The 22259-nt window shown below is 39.4% G+C and overlaps 1 protein-coding gene across 8 annotated transcripts in view; it reads left to right on the top strand.

The window, feature by feature from the left end:
• TBC1D22A (TBC1 domain family member 22A) overlaps positions 1 to 22259 on the top strand; it is a 476952-nt gene that overhangs the window by 118834 nt on the left and 335859 nt on the right. For all 8 annotated transcript variants that reach the window (XM_038410573.2, XM_043496366.1, XM_043496369.1 and 5 more), the window contains one exon: positions 11632 to 11746. In XM_038410573.2, coding sequence (XP_038266501.2) covers positions 11632 to 11746 — 115 coding nt within the window. The remainder of the gene's footprint in view (positions 1 to 11631; positions 11747 to 22259) is intronic.

The raw sequence follows: 22259 nt of genomic DNA, 5'->3' as shown, positions 1-22259 counted from the left end.
ATTTAACTTTCATAGAGGAAGGTAAATTATATGCAGTATCCCGTCTGAGATGCCTGCTACACAGTGTGTGTGTATTTGTTTTTCAATTATTTATTCAGCCTCTGTTTTAAAACACCACAATTTTTAAATGTGAATTTGGGATAGAATTAAGATATTTTTATCTACTTCGGCAAAATATATTGTATGGCCCTACTTTTAGCCAAGCTAATTTGGATAGGAGCTCAGGTAACTTTTTTCTTTTTTTTGCAGTATTTCATACTGCAAAGGAAGTAAAATATTCCAAAAAGACTTTGAAAGTAACACTTCAAATAGTAAAGAAATGAGACATACTTATACTCCATGGATGGGCTTCATTCTTCAGTGGATTACCCTTCTAGCCATAAAGTCAGAGGGAAGTGGAAGTCTCTAAGAGCTAGGAATAGTTTCATCTTCAGTGTACTTTGTTGTGTCTAAAGTAAAAAACGACTGTACTACAGTATTTGGTGATCTGTGATGCCTGGCATATTACTGACATACTGTTCTAGATTTCTGTTTTTTTCCAAAGGGCAAAAAGTGTCTATACAAATTTACATAATAGATTGTAACAAAACTGTTTTGTTACCACAAGTTTCTGTTTTAGAATAATACAGTTAGAGACATAAGTGTTAAATGTCTAGATATGACATTTTACTGTCTAGTTTTTCCAACAGATTAATTATTTAATCTGCATAGTGTGCATGAAAGAACAGGTTATAACATTTCGTTTTTAAAAGTGGAGGAGTTTGAATTGTAAAAAGGCAATCTGTAATTTTTGTTGCGTTCTTATTATCTTTGTGTGGCCAAGGAGTTTTTCATGTGAATTTATTTAAAAAAATTAATGTAAAAAAAAAAAGTTGTTCCTAGGCTATTGCTTATTATTAGCAGTCACAGTCTAGAGGGAAATTTTAGAGCTGAGTTATAACCTTTTGAAATTAGGCTGGTGTAATGAAAATGATGACAGATTCAACTTCAGCACTAGTGGGTATGTCAGAGTAAAACATTTTAATAAGTATTGTTTAGTAGAAATTACCGTAAAGAGGAGAGATGTCTTATAGGTTAAAATGAATACAACTTTTAATTAATTCACTTTTGCCAACTAAAGCATGAAAATCATGCAACTCAACAGAACTTTAATAGGCACTGCTAACCAGTAAGGATTCATTGTTAAAAGCAATTTCAGATTCTTTTGCGTGTTCATTAAACGCATGCAGAATTATTTTGGGCTTTTTCTAATGATGGTCCTTTGGCAGATAACATTGTTGCTTAAACAGACAGCACTCATTTAAATACGAGTTAATGTACTGTAACTGAGATGTTTTTTTTCTTCAGTGTAGTCATAGGTGTGTTGATCCCAGGTTGAGAGAGACCAGGTAGATAAGGTAATATCTTTTATTGGACCAACTTCTGGTGGTGGAAGTAAAAAGCTTTCAAGCTTCATCGTGCTCTTTTTCAGGTCTGTGGAAGGTAATCAGAGTGTCTGAGCTAACTATAAATTGGGATTTATTGACCATAAGTGGTTCACACATACTGTAGGAGACCACTTAAAATGAAGTGGGTAACTGAGGGTTAATAGGAGGTGGAGTGTGTTAAAAATTCTAATGAGCCATAAAAACAGTGTTTCTAAGTCCATGGTTTTTAGTGTCTAGAGGAGTTATGAATTGAAGTCCCCAGGCTTGCCTTTTGAAGGTGTTGTACAGGTTTCCTTTGATTGGGACACAGAGATCAAATATGGAGTGATCGCTTTGTGAAAAGTATTTGCCCACATGGTAATTTGTCATATCATTTTTCTGTTAGAGTTCATCTGAGAGTATAGTGATAGACTGGCTTCATCCACATAGTTGTTGGAACATTTGATGCAGTGAATGAAGTACACCAATATGTTGTGATAGGCATGTATAGGACCCATGAATCTTGAAGTGTGTCCTGGTGATATTGATCATATTAGCAGCGAAGATAAGTCTGCAAGTTTTGTATTTGTTGTTCTAGCAAGGTTCAGTGCCAGTCTGAGTTAGTGTGGCCTGGTCTCTAGTGTGGGGGGGGGAGGAGGGGCGGGGTGGTGTTTTAAGCCCAGACAAGGGGGTTCAGGAAAGATTTCTTTCAGATTCAGTATGGACTGTAATTGTTAGCTGATACCCCATATGGGTTCCAGTGTTGGTTGGTAGGTGACAACTAGCGGTGTGCAGTTAGTGGGTTCTCCCACTCCCTTCCTGGGTATTTGAGTGGTTCTTGCCAAGATGCAATCTACTTATGTGTCACACTTTAAACCACCTTTACTAAACAAGGTCACTCCAACAGAGAACTAAATTGCATTATGGTAAGGACCACCCAGATAGCCTGGGAGAACCTGCTTCAATACAGGGGGAAAACCAAAAACAATTCTGACTGTACACTCATAGTTGTCATAATCTGTCTCAACTTTTGTTTCGCTCAGATACTCCAGTTACCTTTCCCAGAGCTGAAGAAGGGCTGTGAATCTCAAAAGCTTGCACCTTTGACCAACAGAAGTTGGTCCTATAAAGGTGTGACTGGATGCCCGGGGGAGCCAGCTGAGGTCACTCAATTATGGTGTACTGCAAAGAATGGGGCAACTACCCCAAAGCTGGTGGAAATTTCAATACTTGCATATGCCAAGCCAGCAGTAAACAGCTTCTGTTATACCTTACTGGTTACTCAGAAGTCCAAAACACAGTTCCCTTGAAGTAACCCAGCCTTAGGACTCCACCTAGTTACCCAAGTCAGACATGATTGAAGATTCAGGAAAATCTTATTTCATCATATAAAAAAGTTCTACCAATCCCAACGGATCGGACACATTGCTTCCCAGATCTTATCCAAATACATGCTTCCAACCAATTCTTAATAACTAAACTAAAATTTATTAAAAAAGAAGATTATAGGTTTAAAGAGCAATATACATACAGACATGAGTTCAATTCTTGAGGTTCCGATTCATAGCAGAGATAGCAAGCTTTGTAGTTGCAAATAATTCTTTTAGAATTTTAGTCAATTTTATTCTGGGGCATTCCAGTTTAGGACTGGGATCTCCATCCTTATGGCTTCCCGCGTATGAAGCCTCAAGCACATCTGAGATAAAAACGATTGGGACCCAAGGATCTTGTATACAATTTCAAACCTTCTTTGACAAGTTGGAGTCCCTGGGGAACAATAGGTAATTAGGGCAACTTTGAAGTAGGTCCATTACCGGTACTTAGCTATACGAATTAACATAAGACAATTGCCTGTTTCTCCACCATTCACAGATGATTTGCTATACATTTCAAAGAGAGATTAATACAGTGATATCCCATGTTTGCAGTTCATTTAACTGCTAGAATGTTCTTTTGATCTCTGAATTAACAGAATTCAGCATAGACAGGGATTGTTGATTACATTATTGACCACTACCCATATATATGTAAATATACAAGAACACAAATATCATTTCCCCATATAAAAAGAAAAGGAGTACTTGTGGCACCTTAGAGACTAACAAATTTATTAGAGCATAAGCTTATGCTCTAATAAATTTGTTAGTCTCTAAGGTGCCACAAGTACTCCTTTTCTTTTTGCGAATACAGACTAACACGGCTACTACTCTGAAACCTGTGATTTCCCCATATGTCTTTAAGGGTTGAATGTGAGTCATTTATTCTGCAGGTTGTTTAACCCTTGCTGGGCATGTGGCTCAAAAAGATATTACCTTATGTAGCTTGCCTTGTTTCAATCAATTCTTTTATTTAGAAAATCTGTTTACATTTTCTAATTACTTAAACTGTTTCAGCCATTTTTTTTTGCTTTTATATATGATTTGCAACAAAAATGGAGGGACACCATACACCTGAAATTCACATTTCTATTTGCAGATTTTGTGCCAACTATTGTACAAGTAGCCCATGAGGTTACTAGAGCAGGAAGAGACTAGGCATTTTTTTTCTGATTTTGTTTAACTTTGGGTATTTGGCAGCACTTGATGGATAGGCATTTTCACTGTTTGTTGATGGTGTGTGAAATTCTTTAGGCCATATAAAAGAGGATTTACTAGAACTGGCTGGAAATTTTTCAGTAACATGATTTTTTGCCAGAAAATTGTAATTCTTTGACCAGGTAGAAGGACTTCTAGGGAACGCCCCTCCCCCTTGATATTTCCCCTGTGGTAATGATACTTGAAGAGCAAACTAACAAACATACAGTATCTCACGTTTTATGCTTGCAAGCATGTGTAAACATCAGCTACTTGAAGCTTGGGATAACATGAAAAGGAGAGGGAATGATCTGGCTATTAAACATATAACTTAAAAGTGGGTGAAATTTTCTTCAGTTAAGAATGGCCACTTTCAAAATAAAACTTTTGAAAAGCTTCATTTTTTTTGTAAATGTCCTGATATTGTCAATGTATTATTTTAATGTGAGTAAAAGCAGTTCTTTCATTTAAGTTAGTAATAATAAATACTCCTAAACAATCTTTCCTGAGCCGTGTATGGAGAATCCTCTTTTATCTTGCCAAACAGAAAAACTTGATAACTGAATTACTGCAAGAGGGAAAGAAGAAAGAAAGGATGGCAGTAGTCCATTAAACTAGGGTGAAGAGACTGGGTGAGAGGGGCAGGATTGGAACAAACAGCCATGAATATTTAGAATACAATAGCTTTAGAAAGTGTTCTGATGGTGTAACACTGACAGACCACTGTCATCAGCGGGCAGGATCGAACCTGGGGCCTCTGGAGCTTAAAGCATGAGGCTCTGTCTCATGGGCCTCTACCGCATGAGCTGTTAGATAAGGCTGTAGAACAGGCTCATTAATTGCTCTCTCAGTGGCACTAGATGGGACAGAACACCACATCCAGAAGATGTGTGGGTTTCAATGGCATTGTCTGTCTGCAAAAGTGAATGCAGCAGTTGCCTGGGATCTGTTAATGGTCGATTTTATTTCTTGTCCATATTTGTATTTGTATTTCCACAATCAAAGGCTATGGATTAAGGAAAAGTTACCTCCTTGGCACTAAGTGGAAGTAAACAAGGAATATTTGCTCCTTTCTCATGAGTTTTATGTATTTAATTTTTACTGGAAATTGTCATGTGAAGGTTCTGCTGGCTAAAGAGGGAACTAAAATAGATAATCCAAGAATGGAGGAGCAGAGAATCAACCAAGGCCCATAAGAAAGGGAGCAAGATTATACTCGCGCTCCTAACTGTAGGATCTCTGCCAGAGCTTCTACAATTGTCAGTCAACGTATTCATAATTAGCACTATATTTGAGGGTTTAATAACTGTTATAGGCATGGTTTAAGTGAATTTTCTTAGTTATGATGGCTATTCTTTGTGATTTATTGTCTGTGTGTTAAATATTTGATTATGTTCAGCTTTTATTGTAAAAGCTCCTTCAGATACTTGAGTCTATCATGTATGTGCAGATTATATGAAAAAAGAAGTTCAGAGGAACTTTGGACTTTATGGGGCAAGATTTTTTATTTATTTAATTACTTATTTTTACTTTTTGCTCTTTTTTATTTGTTAATATAAAAAGAAACTATATATGATGAAAACCTATTAAAAATTTATTCAAGGCCTGAGTTCTTTTGATGTGATTACAGCAAGAAAATTCAAAGTTAATGTTTTTAAGATGATTGAATATTCTCCTTTAGATACATGCATATAGTTCTCTTTAATACTAATGTGTTAACTTTTATATCAAGGGAAGAATAGGCAGGTAATGGGCAAATCTCACAACGTTCCGTGTTTAATTTCAGATCAGCATCCCAAAGTTTGATTGTTTTTGGTTTAGGAATCAAGTTGGAAATTTCCTATGTGGTTAATCAGGAGTACTGTGAGAACGGATTCTGTGGTGACGAGTTTCAGAGTAGCAGCTGTGTTAGTCTGTATTCGCAAAAAGAAAAGGAGTACTTGAGGCACCTTAGAGACTAACACATTTATTTGAGCATAAGCTTTCGTGAGCTACAGCTTACTTCAACGGATGCATTTGGTGGAAAATACAGTGGGGAGATTTATATACACACACAGAGAACATGAAACAATGGGTTTTATCATACACACTGTAAGGAGAGTGATCACTTAAGATAAGCCATCACCAGCAGCAGGGGGGGGAAGGAGGAAAACCTTTCATGGTGACAAGCAAGGTAGGCCATTTCCAGCAGTTAACAAGAACATCTGAGGAATGGGGGGGATGGGGAAATAACATGGGGAAATAGTTTTACTTTGTGTAATGACTCATCCATTCCCAGTCTCTATTCAAGCCTAAGTTAATTGTATCCAGTTTGCAAATTAATTCCAATTCAGCAGTCTCTCGTTGGAGTCTGTTTTTGAAGTTTTTTTGTTGAAGGATAGCCACTTTCAGGTCTGCAATCGAGTGACTGGAGAGATTGAAGTGTTCTCCGACTGGTTTTTGAATGTTATAATTCTTGACGTCTGATTTGTGTGCATTTATTCTTTTACGTAGAGACTGTCCAGTTTGACCAATGTACATGGCAGAGGGGCATTGCTGGCACATGATGGCATATATCACATTGGTAGATGCGCAATGTGATATATGACTAGTGCGATGCTTTGTCTTGGGGTGCTTAGGACTCTGAGTCACCTTGTTCACCCTCTTGTCTCAATGAAGGAGAGATTTGCTGGTGCTTAACTGCATGTCTGTTTCCTGATACTGTCAGTCTTTAGCCACCCAAACAATCTCCTCAGAGCTTTGCCAGCCCTTACTTTGTATTGCAGGTTAACAATATGTGCATGCCAATCCCGAAGCGCATCTGAAAGCATCCTCCTGTAGTATTCAGCCTTTGTCACTGGACATTCACAGTAATTACCAGGTCTGCTGTTCCCAAGAAAACAGTGTACACACAGCTTGATTGGTACAACTCAGGTTTGGATCCTTTACGATACTACATTATGGAGATATATTTATAGTGAAACAATCATGAGTGTTGTTAAAGGTAAAGATTTAAGAGATACCAATTAAGGATAATGGAAAGAGAAATGGTTACATGTAAAACAAAAAGTACAACAGGCTAGAGTCTAAATTCAGCTTTAAGAGGCTAAAAACTTTGACTAAAGTAGCTTCTCACCTAAAGCAATCTCCTGGCACAGGGATTCTCAAACTTCATTTCACCGTGACCCCCTTCTGACAACAAAATTATTATATGGGCCCGGGGGAGGGCTGGAGCCCGAGCCCAGGTGAGGGTGGAGCTTGGGCTTCATGACGCATATTGGGATCCTGACCCACAGTTTGAGAATTGCTTTGCTAGCATCATCAGCCCACATTGCTGGGATCGACTGTTGTTGGATGTAAAAGGCGCTGTCCTTTTTGCTCCCTCAGTGATGGATAAAGATATCCTTTTGCCTTCCTCTTGTATTCCCCCAAAGTTGTTGTTTTTCATTCTCAGAGTCAGCAAAAATCCCTAATGTGTTTTCTTTAGTGCCTGGTGACTTCATGTTGATTTCACATCCTCATGTTGTCATATGCAAACATCCACATGTTGTCTTACGATGATTAATTTACATTGGACAGAGGTACATATTTTATCTCTTGTCTGGAAGAAACCTGTTTTGTTAGCTCTGTCTGGGATTTGGGTTTTAAAACGTATGTTCAGTATATATACACAACTTCTTAAATATCATCTGTACATATAGAATGCGATAATTATGAAGATGTCACATAATATTCTTTATAGATAAATATTGTGACAGCAATGTTCTAGGTATAGTAGAAGTTGTTATAGAACAGTGAACCTTTTGCCAGTTGGCATTTAGGGGTTCTTAGGGTCACAATTAGTACTATAGTAGAAACTTGCATGTAATAGCCTTTCTAGTAGCATTTTGGGTACTTCAGCTTCTGGATGAAATCAGGAAATGGAGTTTTATGAAAATGGAAAAGAAAAAAAATTGTTTTCAAAACTCAGATGACTTGGTTTGGTTCTCATATTATCCATATGCATCCAGCCAGATGTAGGATGTAGTTCTTTCACTTAATACGCTTAATTATGGGGCTGCCCTTGTCACGCAATAGTTAATTTGAAATGTCAGCTGTTAGAAAGCTCATCAAAGCCTTAAGTGCTCTAAAATTCACATGTATGCTCACACTGTATTAAATTGCTGTGCATTGCTGAGGTAGTGTTGGTACTGCAAATTTGTAGTCATTTGAGCATTTTATCTGAGCTGTTTCCTCCATTTTTGTACCTTTTTTAATCTACATTTATTTCTCATCCCAAAGACATACAAACGGATATTGCCTGAACAAGTTTGATTTTGACTAGCGTCCGGCACCCAGCAAACACTGTTTATATTGTTCTTAAGGGATTGAATTGCATCTATAAACTGTTAAACACCTAGGGTCTGCACTAGAGAAAGTGACTTGTGCATATACTGGGAGACTGCTGCTCTGTGGCCATCAAGAGTATATAGAGGCTTTCCTGATGTCAGTCAGTGGATGCCTCAGAGCAATGTGCTGTAGATAATAAAACGAAGTACCATCCAAGGACCTGTGAATCCAAGTCTTGCCCTAGGCAGATTTGTGTCTGTTGTGCAAATTACTACTCTACACCTGCATTCTACTTCAGGTTAGACTGAGACTGCAAAGGTGTCTGTTTTGGAAGTTTTGCTTCAAGGGTGGAACTTTGTTTGAGCCAATATTTTTAAGCACTTTAAAATCCATATCTCTAGGTTGTTTTGACAGTTGCAGTTCTTCATCAGGGTCAGAAATGGGGTAAGTGGGGGGTTATTGAGATATAGCCCCCCGATGATGACCTGATTTTTTTTACTTTCAAAATTATCTAAAACCCACGTCCATAGGGGGAATCATCTTGAAACTTAGCTTGTTGTAACAGAGGCTTAGACCTGGTGTACACTTAAAATTTAGATCAACCTAGCTTTGTCACTCAATGGTGTGAAAAATTCTCACCCTGGAGGGCTGTAGTTAAACTAACCTAATCCCCAGTGTAGACATTGTGAGATCTACAGAAGAATTCTGTTGACCTAGCTGCTGCGGGAGGTGGATTAATTGCAACGACAGGGAAAAAAAACACCCTTCTGTTGAGGTCAGAATTGTCTTCGTTATGGAGCTATAGCAGCATAGTTGCAGTGGTGCAGCTGTGCCGTGGTAGTATCCATAGTGTAAATGTGGTCTCAAGTAGAGTTTGTGGGGAATGTTTGGGGTCACTTGGTCAAATAGTTCTTGAGATGCAACCCCATACAATGAGCGGCTAATAAGAATCTGAAACATTTTCTAACTTTTTAAATGCAGACAAGGAAAATACTAAGGCTCTGACCTTCATAAAATGTATATTACTGAACCGTCCCTGAGATCAGCTATTCAATATTCAAGGACCAGTTTCAAAATATTTCAAAGGTTATTACATTATAAAGGCCTTAGGATCCCTGATTACAGATGGTGTGCAACTCTGAGAGCTATTGTTTCCTAAGGAACTCCTTTTGCGAATGACCTACGAAATAATGTATTCATATGGTGGCCAAGGACCATAAGTTTGAATCTTTTCCTCTAGAGATTTGTGTGATGTGCACATTAGTCCCATCAACCCACCAATTGCTAGGTGTCTGGGCTACAAGGGAATTGTTTTGAATGGTGTGTGCAATTTTGGGAAAGCTCAGAACACCACAGGTATACCCTCAATGTAATCTTCCCAAGTCCTATCCTAGGAAAGTTTGAGGGCAGTAATGTGGCCAGGATATGACCCCAGTATGGTGACTTGGATGGCTGGGCTGATATGGGAGGGTCTAATTGCCAAGTAGAAAACGACATCAAAGAGGCAAGTACAAGAGTAGGGGTCCCAGCCAGGTGAATTGGTTATCTACTGGGAGAAGCTCAGTCAGTTCCTGCTGGGAAGCACTAGGCATGGGCTGAGCACTGGGAACAGGCATGCTTGGGTGGGGAGATTAAAATGGATATACTCAGTGCATAGCACAGGCATGCAAGCTCTGAGATTGGGTATGGAGGGATAAGAACACTCATTGAGCTGAACGGAACAGTTCACAACTCCCTGAGCTAATGCCTAGAGCTGTTTGTGCCCTTCCAGAATGAGTAAGGGGCTAAATGTATGAAAACTGTGAAACAGAGCTAAATGGATGCCTTCCTCCATCACACCTCCACGTAACCTTAACTCTGCTCTCTGGAACTAGCAATAGACAATGGGACAAAGCCAAACCTTACCTAACAAAATCTGACACTCTCTGCATTTTTCTGTTGTTTTGTCCAATAAAATTCTCAGCCATCACTCTTCTTCATGTACTCTCAATAATCCTCACAATGCTAGATGTGGAGTATTGATTCTGGCATTAGTTGAAGCAAGTTGCCAGAGCTCACATTGCCATCTGGGCAGAGGTGCAGATGCAACTAGAAGAATCCCCCCCCCCCATTTTATGCCTTGATTTATGCAGGAGATCAGAGTCTTATGATCACAATGGTCATCTTGATTCTAAAATTTAGGAATGTTTTTAAAAGCTTAGAGTTTCAGGGCTGCTAAAACTGCTTCCTTTTTCATCTCTAGAGGCAGACATTTCACTTGGTGTGCCATGGAGATAGAGGGCATACAAGTGTGTGTTAACCCATTCTAATGTGCTGTTATGTATTTTCGTTGCCCATCAGAACTTCTCGTCTATGCTGGCATGCACACATTGCTCTACACCTTCTATGTGCTGCATTGCAGCTCTGATATTTTCTTGGCATACGTTACAAGGATGTACAGTGTCAGCTGGGACTTAAGCAAATGAAATCCTTAGGATAACAATGAACATCTGGCAAGTCTAAGGGGGTTTGTCTGAAGTAGGTGAAGTGGTTGAGTTTATCTAGCCTGTTTTTGCGAAACTCTACCTAAACTCAAATTATATCCTAGTCAAAAAAAGGTTTGTTTTCCCCACACTGTTCTTCTTCATGCGCTCTTCTGTCTTTTACATGCTCAGAAAGGGTACAGTCCTGTGGTCTCTCACAAGCACTTGTTAGGGCATTGCTCAAAGAGGGCAGAGTTAAGTTCTGTGGGGGGTGATGTGGGAGACGTTGCCTTGACTCTACATTTCCTAGTTTTCAGAGATTTAAGTTTAGCTACCATATGTATTCTGGAAGGGTGCCAGGCAGTGCTAGACAAGCTTAACTATAGGTTTCTTGGGGGTGAATTATTGCAAAAATCTGCAGTGACCTATCACAGAAGTATGAATAGACCTTTTGTTATTTTGAAAAGTACAAAGTATGGTTCTTAGTAATATATTTATCTTTGAGAGGGATTAGGGAGATGTGGAAAGGTGACGTAAAATTGCAAAAGGGGGGAAAAAAATCTTACTTTTATTTTAAAAGCTCCAGTGATGATTTTTTTTTTCTTTTTTCCAGTTACTAATATAACTGAATTATATACAAGGTTGGTTTTAACATGTGCTAATATCCTGAAATTCCTTTCTTTAAATAACTGAGAGACTTAATTAACATTGACAGTTAATTATCAATACCAGTGTTCATTTATGCTTCCATATGCATACTTTTAGTACTAGTTATTGTCTATGATATTAAATTTGTCCTTCATGCTTTTCAAGTATCGTGTTTAAAATGTATTCAGCATTTGTTAAATTCCTTGCTTCACAGTTTCTTTAACTCTCTTTCAGATTTTTGAACGAATTTTGTTTATCTGGGCAATACGTCATCCAGCCAGTGGATATGTTCAGGGAATAAATGACCTTGTTACTCCTTTTTTTGTAGTCTTCATTTGTGAATATATAGGTAAGATTTGGTACAATACTTAATTACAAATTGGTGATGATTTCAGAAGAATATCTGCATTTTAGTAATAACAGTTTAGCTGGATAAATAAATTACATTTGAGCATATGAATGGTTATCTGGTGTATAAGAGGATGATATTTTTGGCAAATGTAACTATATAACAGGTGATGCCCTTAAATATATATGGGCGGGGAAAGGGCGAGGTATTATTTACAACTAAAACTATTTACATGTATAAAATGGTAACTTTAAGTATCCAGGCCTATGTTACAAACTAAGGTCCTGATCCAGCAATCTGATTTATGTAAATACCCACTGACTTTTGTAGTACTCTGAAACTTTGTCCGCATAGAGTCCTTTGTCCCCATTGGAGATGCAGGAGGAGTCCCTCATGGATCAGATGGCAAGGGTGAGACCTGCTGGACTTTTTAGAATTAGGGCATACCCTATACTATACTGTTGTCTTTTAACTATAATTTAATCCTCATTAGGATCATAAAGACAGAAGAATGTTTTTAGAAGGTAAATGTAAAAGCTGTAAATATCCAGGAATAATTTTTGTCATCATTTTATTTTAATTTCCATTATGCATTATACCTAAACTACTAAAGGGAAAGCTATTGTAAAAGTTCACTACTAATTATAAACTATTGGGTTATGCTTGTGTAAATCACTAACATATTTCAGATTGTAGTTTTTTCCATTTTAAATTCCTAATCTATTTTCTAGTTTGTGTGTGTACTGTGTAGACGCTTAGAATAAATACAAGTCATTATTAAGGGTAAGCAACAATAAGAGTGGAAAATAATATATTTGAAGTTAAAAGTGTTTTACATGTCCCTTAATTTCTTTTCAAATTATATATATAATGAAAACAATCACAGTTGCATATATAACTATGCAGAACATTCTGTGCTCTATGAGGTGTTATATATGTATGCGTATGTTTGTGTATACATAATACATTCTACATTGTGTATATATCTTTTCTTTCCTCCTCCTCCTCGAGTTACTCCATCAATGTCCTAACTTAGATTAATTAGATTTAATAGGGGACAGATTACCCTTGAGTGGATGAAAGACTATCCATTTATTGCAAGGCAACACCTCTCTTGCTTTGTTTCATTTCTTGTTAAATAGGAAGATTTTCATTGCTAAGCAACTAATGAGAACAACTGCTGCTTACTCCCTAATCATCTCTTAAGTGGGGTAGAGGCCTACTCCTGAGAGTGCTTGCAGTTTCTGCCTTTTACTCCCTAGTTTGACAGATAATGAAAATGTTCTTAATGATCCTAGAACAGTAGGATCTCTGTTGGTAGACTTTAGAGTTGTTAATTGAAATAAGAAGTTCAAATGAGATGTGATTAGAGAATTGATATTCCATGTTAAATAGACCATTTAATTAATATGGTAAATAAGTTTGTCTTTACTACCAACTTTTTGTTGTGAGACCCTGGTGATTGTTAATGCCTGATTTGCCTGAATGTCAGTACGATGGGATCAGAGAACATGACTGTTTCAGTAATTGTAGGGTTTTTTTTTTTTAAAACTGGACAACAACACAGCAACAAAAAACTAATAGTAGTAAAAGTTGATTTGCCAGTGAAAAGGTGTGTGTATCAGTGAATTATGTTTTAAAAGTCTCATTTCTATTTGTTACCTATTAAATAGGGATATGATATTCATGTGAACTATATTTTTCCAGTATATATTTGAGTATTTCTAACCCAGAATGTTTAAAAATATTCATTCTTCCTAAAATTGAGTTTGGTTTAAAATCATTAAATTTTAAAATCAACAACAAAAAATAAGCAACAGATTTGTTTTATTTGCCTTCTGGTTTTTGAGCCTTCATGGTGCTTTCCAGTTATATTTTCAAGTTTTTTCTCCACAACCAAGGCCTAGATTTTTTTTTTTTTTTTTTTTTTAATGAAAGCTGACATTCTTATCTAATCATAGGTTTCTAGAGGTTGGGCTTTAAGAAATGCACGAAAAATCGTTTCACTCTTGATAAAGATGTGAGAATTGGCAGCACTGAATGCTTTTTTCCTTGATCACTAATTTCTTATAAGATTAAAACATAGTATTGCAAAAGTATATCAAGTCTATTTGGATAAAATTTGCAAGAACTAAGCACACTTGAGTTAAAAAGTATTTCTGGAATTTGGATAGAGTGTCAAAACTTGTGTAGTGATTAATCAATAGACGTATAGCACCATCTTTTATCCCATTGCAGATTTTTAAAAATCTTGTGCAGATTTTAAAATGGTACAATTTTATTTACTTTAAATAGCAAACTGAATAGTACATGTGAAAGAATAATTAAAAAAAACCTTTTAAATATGAGTGATTTATGATTACTGGATTACATTTCAGGATAAACTCTTCCATTATTCTTCTTCTGAGTCGCTTTGTTGCAATTTTAGATTCTTTGTGTGTTCTTCCACTGGAAGAAACTTGGCCTCCTGTAATGAAGGTGTAAATAATTATTGCCAGTTCATAAGTAAGTGGGAATGTTGTTTAGTGTCATCTTTTGTACACTAATTACATTTTATAGAAAATACACCGTTATGATGGCATTGTTCATTCACATCTGTGTAGTTTAATTTGATCAGAAACATTTGTTATAGAAGTGAGTCATTTATTAGTAAATAGTCTATACTTTGTGAATTGTTCAAACACAATGATTCTCTATCATGAAGAGTTAAGATGGTTATCCATATTTTAGAAAATATAAGTCTGTTTCTGCTTTTTCACAGGGTTTCCCAGCACATTAAATTCCTTTTCTAGTCACCTAAATTATACATGTTTAGCTTCCTGTAAAATGGTGTACACCTAAAATGTATGTCAACCTAGCTCCCACTGTAGATGCAGCTAGCTTGATGGAAGAACTCTTGCATTGGTGCATCTCTGTCATGGTAGCGCTTGTAGTGTAGACATACTCTAATAAATATGGGTTAAGATGCCTAACTTTAAGGCACCTGATTAGAGTATTTTAAGTGACTGAATGGAGGAACTTTAATTAATGAATGTGCCAACAACACCACAATGGTGGCTCTGTAATAGTTATATCTCACTAATTTGCCACGGTGCATTAAAATCGTATTTCCATATTGGATGTCCACTTTGCATAGATCAGCAAGGTAGGTTGCTGAGTGAAAGCCTTCCTGCATGTCAGTATGGGAGTATCACCTCACACCTTTGATGCTCTACATCAGACAGTGAGGCCTTACAACAGGACTAGAACACTTAACATAGATGTTGGGAATGGGAGAGTCATCCAGTTAGTTTCCCTACAAGGACTGGGCTCATGTGTAAATTCACTTTTGTTTTTAAATATCCAAAGTGATGAGTCTTGTACCATTTCACTTGGATACTACTTTGATATTCTTTGTATTCCTCACTTCTTCCTCACACTGATTGATCTTTTGAATGTCTGGAGTCACTGTCACTACATCCATTGTGATCATCAGTTGGACCCCAGCCACAAATTTTTAGAAAGTCCATTGACTGCCCTATTGCTGAGTCATTGCCATTGGTTGAATCTGATGGAGACAGAGATCCCTCATGGGGGGATCGGGGTGGGGGAGAGAAAACTGAGTTGTTTGCCACTGGCCTTCTATTGAGAATAAGTAGGCCAGCCTCCAAAGTTTGCCTCTGCTCCTTTCCTTTACAGTATAGAAGGGAACTGAGGTTGGCCAGACTGTCTTCCCTTAGTTAGATGGCAGCAGCTATTTTTATTGCAATTCACTGCTTATGGCTATAGGGAGCGTGGAAGAGAGAATAACAGGAGGGTGGTTTTTTTTTGTTTTTTGTTGAAGCTCTGTCCTCGAGGGCTGTTTACTGTTGTGGCCATTTCAGGATCAGTGAAGCAGGAGGAAGATGTCTGAACAGAGTAATGGATGGCAGCTGGCTTGAGACAGATGGTGGATTCTTAACATTGAATGTTGGATTCTGTCATTGGTTCATGTTCATTGCAACGGTGCTTAGGCTGGCCTCAAGGCTGGCTTTAGGGGCGGGTGATCAGAGTGGCCAGCTGGGTGCCCAAATTTAAGGGTACCAAATTATCTCATGCGCGGGTGTTCAATCCTGAGGGTTTTTTTACCTCTATTGCGTAATTGGGGAACAAAAATGTTTTCCATCCTGGGTCACAAAACACCTACTGCTGGCCCTATCTGCCCCGCCACCCCATGAGCTCCATACTCTACCATTTTCACTAATTTGAAATGCACCATTTCCATTAGCCAGGATTAATAGATTACAGTCTATATGTTAGTATATTTAAAAATTGTTAAATTTGGTTCCTTGGCAAATGAAACCTTGGCCTGGTCTACACTACAAACGTAGGTCGACCTAAGCCACATTAAGTTGATCTAATAATGTATGTGTCTACGCTACCGAGTCTCTTCTGCCAACCTAAGTGGCCTGTAAAGTCGACTTCTCTACTCTACCTTTGTGAGAGGCGTAGTGCTTGATTCGACATCCATGGGTCGACATGGGGATAGTGTAGACACTGTGTTGTGTAATTTGAATGAATTGGCTTCCAGGAGGTGTCTACAGTGCTCAGCTGTCACCGCTCTGGAGAGCACTTTCAACTCCACTGAACATCAGCTAGGTACACAGGAAACAGCCGCTCCCCTTTTTAAAGCCCTGGGAACTTTTGAATTTTCATTTCCTGTTTGAGCAGCGGGAAGAGCTCGCCAGCACAGCTGATCATGGAGACTCAAGGCAGCAAACGTGCTCCAGCATGGAGTACATGGGAGGTGATGGATCTTATTGCTGTGTGGGGAGAAGAGTCTGTGCAGACAGAGCTCTGATCCAGCAGAAGAAATGCTAGTATCTATACCAAGATTGCGTGGTGCATGGGAGAGAAGGGCCACACCAGGAATACACAGCAGTGCCATGTGAAAATAAAGGAGCTTCGGTAAGTGTCCAGAAGACAAAGGAGGCAAATGGTCATTCTGGTTCTATCCCACAGACATGCCGCTTTTATGAGGACTGCATGTGATTCTCGGTGGCAACCCCAACACTACCCCAAAATGCTCTGTGGATACTTCCCAGGAGCCCTGGGTGACTGTAGCAACAACGAGGAGGACATTGTTGAGGAGGAGGAGAATGTGAGCCAAGCAAGTGGAGGATCCATTCTCCCCAACAGCCAAGAACTGTTTTTAACCCTGGAGCCCATCCCTTCAGAGGACTAGTTGGCAGTGGAGCGTGATGCTGGGAAAGGCACCTCTGGTGAGTACACATTTCAAAACAAACTATTATTTTTTGTTTAATCTGAACAAAAGAGTAGGTGTAGTGGGTATTGGTGGCCACTCCAGCTATGCAAAGGGTGCTCTCCGAAAAAGACTGTTTATGTGCATGAGGATGGCCGAGAATCCTTCATGAAGATCTCAAGGAAGCTTTCATGGAGGTACTCTGCAATACTTTGCAGAAGATTTCTGGGAAGGGCTGCCTTATTTCATCTACCATGGTAGGACGCTTTCCCGCGCCACTCCAGTACTAACTCTGCTGGCAATATTGCAGCCCACAGCATTGCAGCGTAAGAACCAAGTCTGTAGCTAGATGCTTGCAGCATCTGCTCTTTTGCCACCTGTTAGCTCAGGAGAATGAAATCGCATATGGTCACCTAGGGGAAATGCAATTTTTCAGTGCAATCCCTTAAACCACAAACAATTCAACAAGTAATCTGCCCCGTTTGGTTCAATATGGGTCCCACAACCACGCTTTCCCAAACGTGCCGTGGTTGTAGTTAGAAGGGATCACCGTGTATTGCAAGCAGCATTGGAAAAAAAGGGAGGGGGTGGTCGTTTCCTGTTTGTCTCTCCCTCACCACACTACCTTCCCTGCTCCCCGACCTGGTGCCGCTTTTGTAACAAATGAACTATTTGGAGGGTTTTTACACTTGTTCCTGTCCTCAAGCACCATCCAGGTTGCTATGGGAAACGGGGCTTTTCTCAACTTCCATCCTGTGATCCCAAGGATGTCTTCGCAAAAGCAGCAGCATAAAACCTTTTGTCCATGCCTCGTGGCCTTTCTCACCATGGCTGGAGCAGCAAACTGGCTCTTGCAGTAGCCAGTGGTTGTGGTTACGTCGTGGCTTGCCAGTGAAGTGTATTGAGGGGTTGTTTTTTTATTTAAAAAAAAAATTAACTTTGCACCAGAAACAATGTATGCACTGTCAGTGCTACCCTTGTGCTTTGCATTCCTTGCAGCGGAAACCTTTTCCGTTGGCACCAGGACAGAGACTTTCCCAGATTAGAAGGCGGAAAAAGAAGACTCAGGAGGACATATTCAGTAAGTTGATGAGTGCCTCCAATAGTGATGAGACTGATCTCAGAGCATGGAGGATTGCACTGTCTGAGAGCTTGGACATGGATAGGGAGGACAGGAGAGCATGCAGGGAACAAGAGCGTGCCATGCAGGAAGAGATGCTGTGGATTATATAGGAGCAGTCAGACATGTTGCGGCGTTTGGATGAGGTTCAAGAAAGGCAGCTGGATACTCTTTCCTCTGCAGACTATGCTGAACCTACTGCCATCATCACCCAGTTCTACATCCTCCTCCCTCAAACGTTCTGTGAGGTTGGGGGGAAATCCTTTGCACTCAACACCAGGGGAGCGTACAAGGACCAGAAGGTGCCAATTTCCACAACTTTGATTGTTATTGCAGAGCATCTGTAAGCAAGCTCTTCTTGTCCCCCCTCAGCGTTATCAGCCCTTTTGCCCCATGTTATCTTACTTTTCTTTGTGGTCTCTGTGTGTTTGTGTGCATAATAAAACTTACCGTATTGAGGAGAAAAGGCTCTTTATTCATTCAACATATGGTGGTTGGTAGTGGGGGTGGAGTTTATGGGGGAGAAAATGCAGTGGAGAGGAGAGTTTGGTATGGTTGGTTGTTCACATCTATCTCAAAGGTAACTTCGATCTGTGGGACACCACGAGGAGCAGGAGTGATTCCAATCAAGTCAAAAGTACCCAGGAGATGGTTATCTTCGATGAGAGGAAGTTCACCTTTTATAGACCTTGTTTGTCAGCAAGAGGTTCAGTTAGAAATGTTGAACCAAGAAGTTAATTTCATTTCATTAACTAGGCCAGTATTTCTAGTTTAGCAATTCTTGGAAACATTTTAGTTTTTAAAAACCATAAAAATCAAGGAATATGTCATCAAAGAAAATTGTAGTTACGTTTTCCCCATTTTCCAGGAAAGAAAAAACAGTAAAAAAAAAAAAAAAAAAAAAAAAATTGTTGTGCTTGACAAATGTTCGTGGAATTTTTGTTTGTTTTCCAAACAGCTTTATCATCTTTTCTTTATTATGATAGGTGCACAGATAGCAACACCTCTAGTTAAGGTTGCCTGACGCTTCCTCTTATAAGTCCTATTTTCAGTTGCTTATAATTTTGCCACACTTTAACTATTCCGTATGCCAGGTGTCTGCCTTGGACTGAATTCTTCTGGAAAGTTTCAGCAAAAATGATTCTGCCATTTCTGAGAACAAGATTATGGGGAAATGCATTGTTTTGCCCATGTTAACAAACTGGTTAAGAAATTATTTTTGAGAAATTGTAGAACTTCTGTGTTTCGGACAAATTAAAAAAAAAATTTAAATGTCCAAAGGCACATTCCACCACAATACTGCACTTGCTCAGCCTATGGTTGAACTGGTCCTTACTGCTGCCAGGCTGCTGGTGTACGGAGTAAAGGGTAAGCTGGGTCTTCCAGAATCATGATTGGCATTTCAACATCACCAGTGGTTATTTTGCAGTCTGGAAAGAAAGTCCCTGCTAACATCTTTCTGAACAGACCTGTGTTCCTAAAGATGTGCGCGTCATGCACCTTTCCCGACCATCCTACCTTGATGTCGGTGGAACAGTCCCTGTGATCCACCAGTGCTCGCAACACCGTTGAGAAGTACCCCTTTTGGTTTATGTACTCTTTGGCAAGGTGGCCTGGTGCCAAGATAGGAATATGCATTCCGACTCTCACCCCACTGTAGTTAGGGAACCCCATTGTGGCAAACCATTCCACTGTGTTCTGCACGTTTTGCCCAGAGTCACTATGCTTCTTAACAGAAGTCTGTTAATGGCCCTGCAAACTTGGATCGCAAGAAATCCCACGGTAGATTTATGCATTCCAAATTGATTCCCCACTGACTGGTAGCAGTCTGGCATTTCAAGCTTCCACAGAGCTGTCACCACTCGCTTCTCCACTGTCAGAGCAACTCTCATTTTAGTATTGCTGCTCTTCAGGGCTAGGAAAAGCTCTTCAAACAGTTCCTGGAAAGTGGCCTTATGCATTCAAAAGTTCTGCAGCCACTGGTTGTCATCCCATAGCCGCATAACGATGTGGTCCCACCATTCAGTGCTTGTTTCCCTGGCCCAGAAGTGGCATTCCACTGTGTGAAGGTGATGCACGACTGTCACCAGCAACTGTGAATTTCTCCATTCCATGACTTCCAGAAGGGATATTTGCGTGGTATCACATTGTTCTGTGAGGCGGCTCCTGCTTCGGCTGAGTAACTACTGCAGGATAAGGTTGTGAGCATTATAAACACCTCATACAACAGTGTACAGCTGAGCAAGGTCCATACTTGCCATGCTATGGTGTCTGCTCTTGTAACCAAGGCTTAAGGAAAAAGGAACAAAAAACCTCTGGTTTCTTTGCCGTTGACTTCAGGGAGGGAGGGAGGTAAGTGTATCATGGAAGGCTAATGCCATGTTCCCATAACCACCCGTGCTAATGTTTTGGTCCCATAAGGCATTGCAAGGCCAATCCAAAACTCCACTCAGCTACGTGCACTGTGGGATAGCTACCCACCGTGCAGTGCTCCATGCGTTGATGCAAGCCCTGCTAGTTAGGATACACTCTGCCCACACAATGAGTGTAGTATGGACACACAAGATCGACTTGCTTAAATTGGAGGCTTGATGTTGACGTGCATAAAGTCAACTTAACTTTCTAGTGTAGACATGGCCCTAGATGGTTCCTGTCTGTTTGGTTCACTCATACTGTGTGCATCAGTATTGAAGAACATTTTTTTTTCTCCCTGTAAGCTACGTAAGTAAGTATTTAAAAAGTAAAACAAGTCAATTTTCTAGGGATGTTGACTGTAATTTACATTCCAGTTAAGTAGGTAGGTGCTTAGATCTAGCATTATTATTTTTATTTTTATTATTATTATTATTTATTTGTATTATCATAGCACGTAGATGTCCCAGTCATTGTACTGGGACCCCACTGTGCTAATGTTAGTACTTTTAAAGGAGTAGTGTTGACCTGTTCTTGAAGTGATTGGTTAGGTTATATTTTTAAACCATTCATTTGTCTTTTATATACAAGTTGTCACTTGTGTATATTGCATGTTTTACATGGGAACACTTTTCTTTAATATCTGTCGCGTGTGTGTGTTTGTGAGATAGATAATATACAGCTTTCCATATTTGCTTTGTGGGTTTAAATATGGCACAGAATCTTACGTTTTCTTACAGGCTTCTGTTCACTACAACTATGAAGGAGAATCCATATGAAACTGACAAACTCTGACTTTCTTATCGGTTTGGCAGTGCTGTCAATAAGGCACTACAATGTGCAGGCTTATTAAAGCAATACCTCTTTGGAGGTATTTGAGAGAGAGCGGGTCAGGGGTCGGAGAGGAAACCTGAACAGTAAACAGAAAAAACACCTGGTTGGTTTACAAAAAAAGGTAAAGGAGAGAGAAAAGAGAGGGCAAGGAAACTTGTGGGGCTGGGGAAGAGAGAGGAATGATTACTGGAGAAAAATCTTACCTAAAACCCCTTCTCTAAAATTTTGAATCCCCCTGTTTTTAAAAGTGCTGGAATTTTCTAAATCTTCAATTGCTTTTGGAAACTTGAACCTTTGTATCTTTCACCAAGGCCTGTTAGAATTAGTCCACTTTAGATTGCACATTCTCTAAATTGGTGTTAGTCTTGTTAGTTACCAATCCTGTAAAATCTTTGTCTGGGTTTACGCTTGACTTTTTTTTACTAGTCTAACTACTTTGGTTCCACATATGACTTTTTTGCCAATACAGTTATACTGGTAAAAGCCCTAGCCTAGTGTGTACACAATTATACTGTTACAAAGGTGACATTTATGCTGGTAATGTTATCCCACTTCCCATACAGGAATAGCTGTACAAGTATAAAGTGCCTTTATAACTGCATCCAGTAGTGTAGCTGGGGGGGAGCGGGGCAGCGGCTGCTGCCCCACTGAGCAGAAGTGGTGCCTTTTTAATTTTTTGGTGCCTTTCTAAATTTTTACTTACCCGGCGGCGCTCCGGGTCTTCGGTGGTAGGTCAGAGGGTGCGGAAATTAAAAAAGGCACCACCCCCTGGTACTCACCCAGCACCATTCCAGGTCTTCAGCAGCACTTCGGCGTCGGGTCCTTCACTCGCTCCGGTCTTCGGCATTGAAGGACTGTCACCACAATGCCGCTGAAGGGTCTCGCGACCCCCTTCTGACAATAAAGTTACTATACGACTCCTGGAG

The sequence above is a fragment of the Dermochelys coriacea genome, chromosome 1 (genome assembly GCF_009764565.3).
Source record: "Dermochelys coriacea isolate rDerCor1 chromosome 1, rDerCor1.pri.v4, whole genome shotgun sequence".
Taxonomy (NCBI): Eukaryota; Metazoa; Chordata; order Testudines; family Dermochelyidae; genus Dermochelys; species Dermochelys coriacea.
Note: the sequence above shows the minus strand (reverse complement) of the source record. Positions and strands in the feature narration are given on the sequence as shown.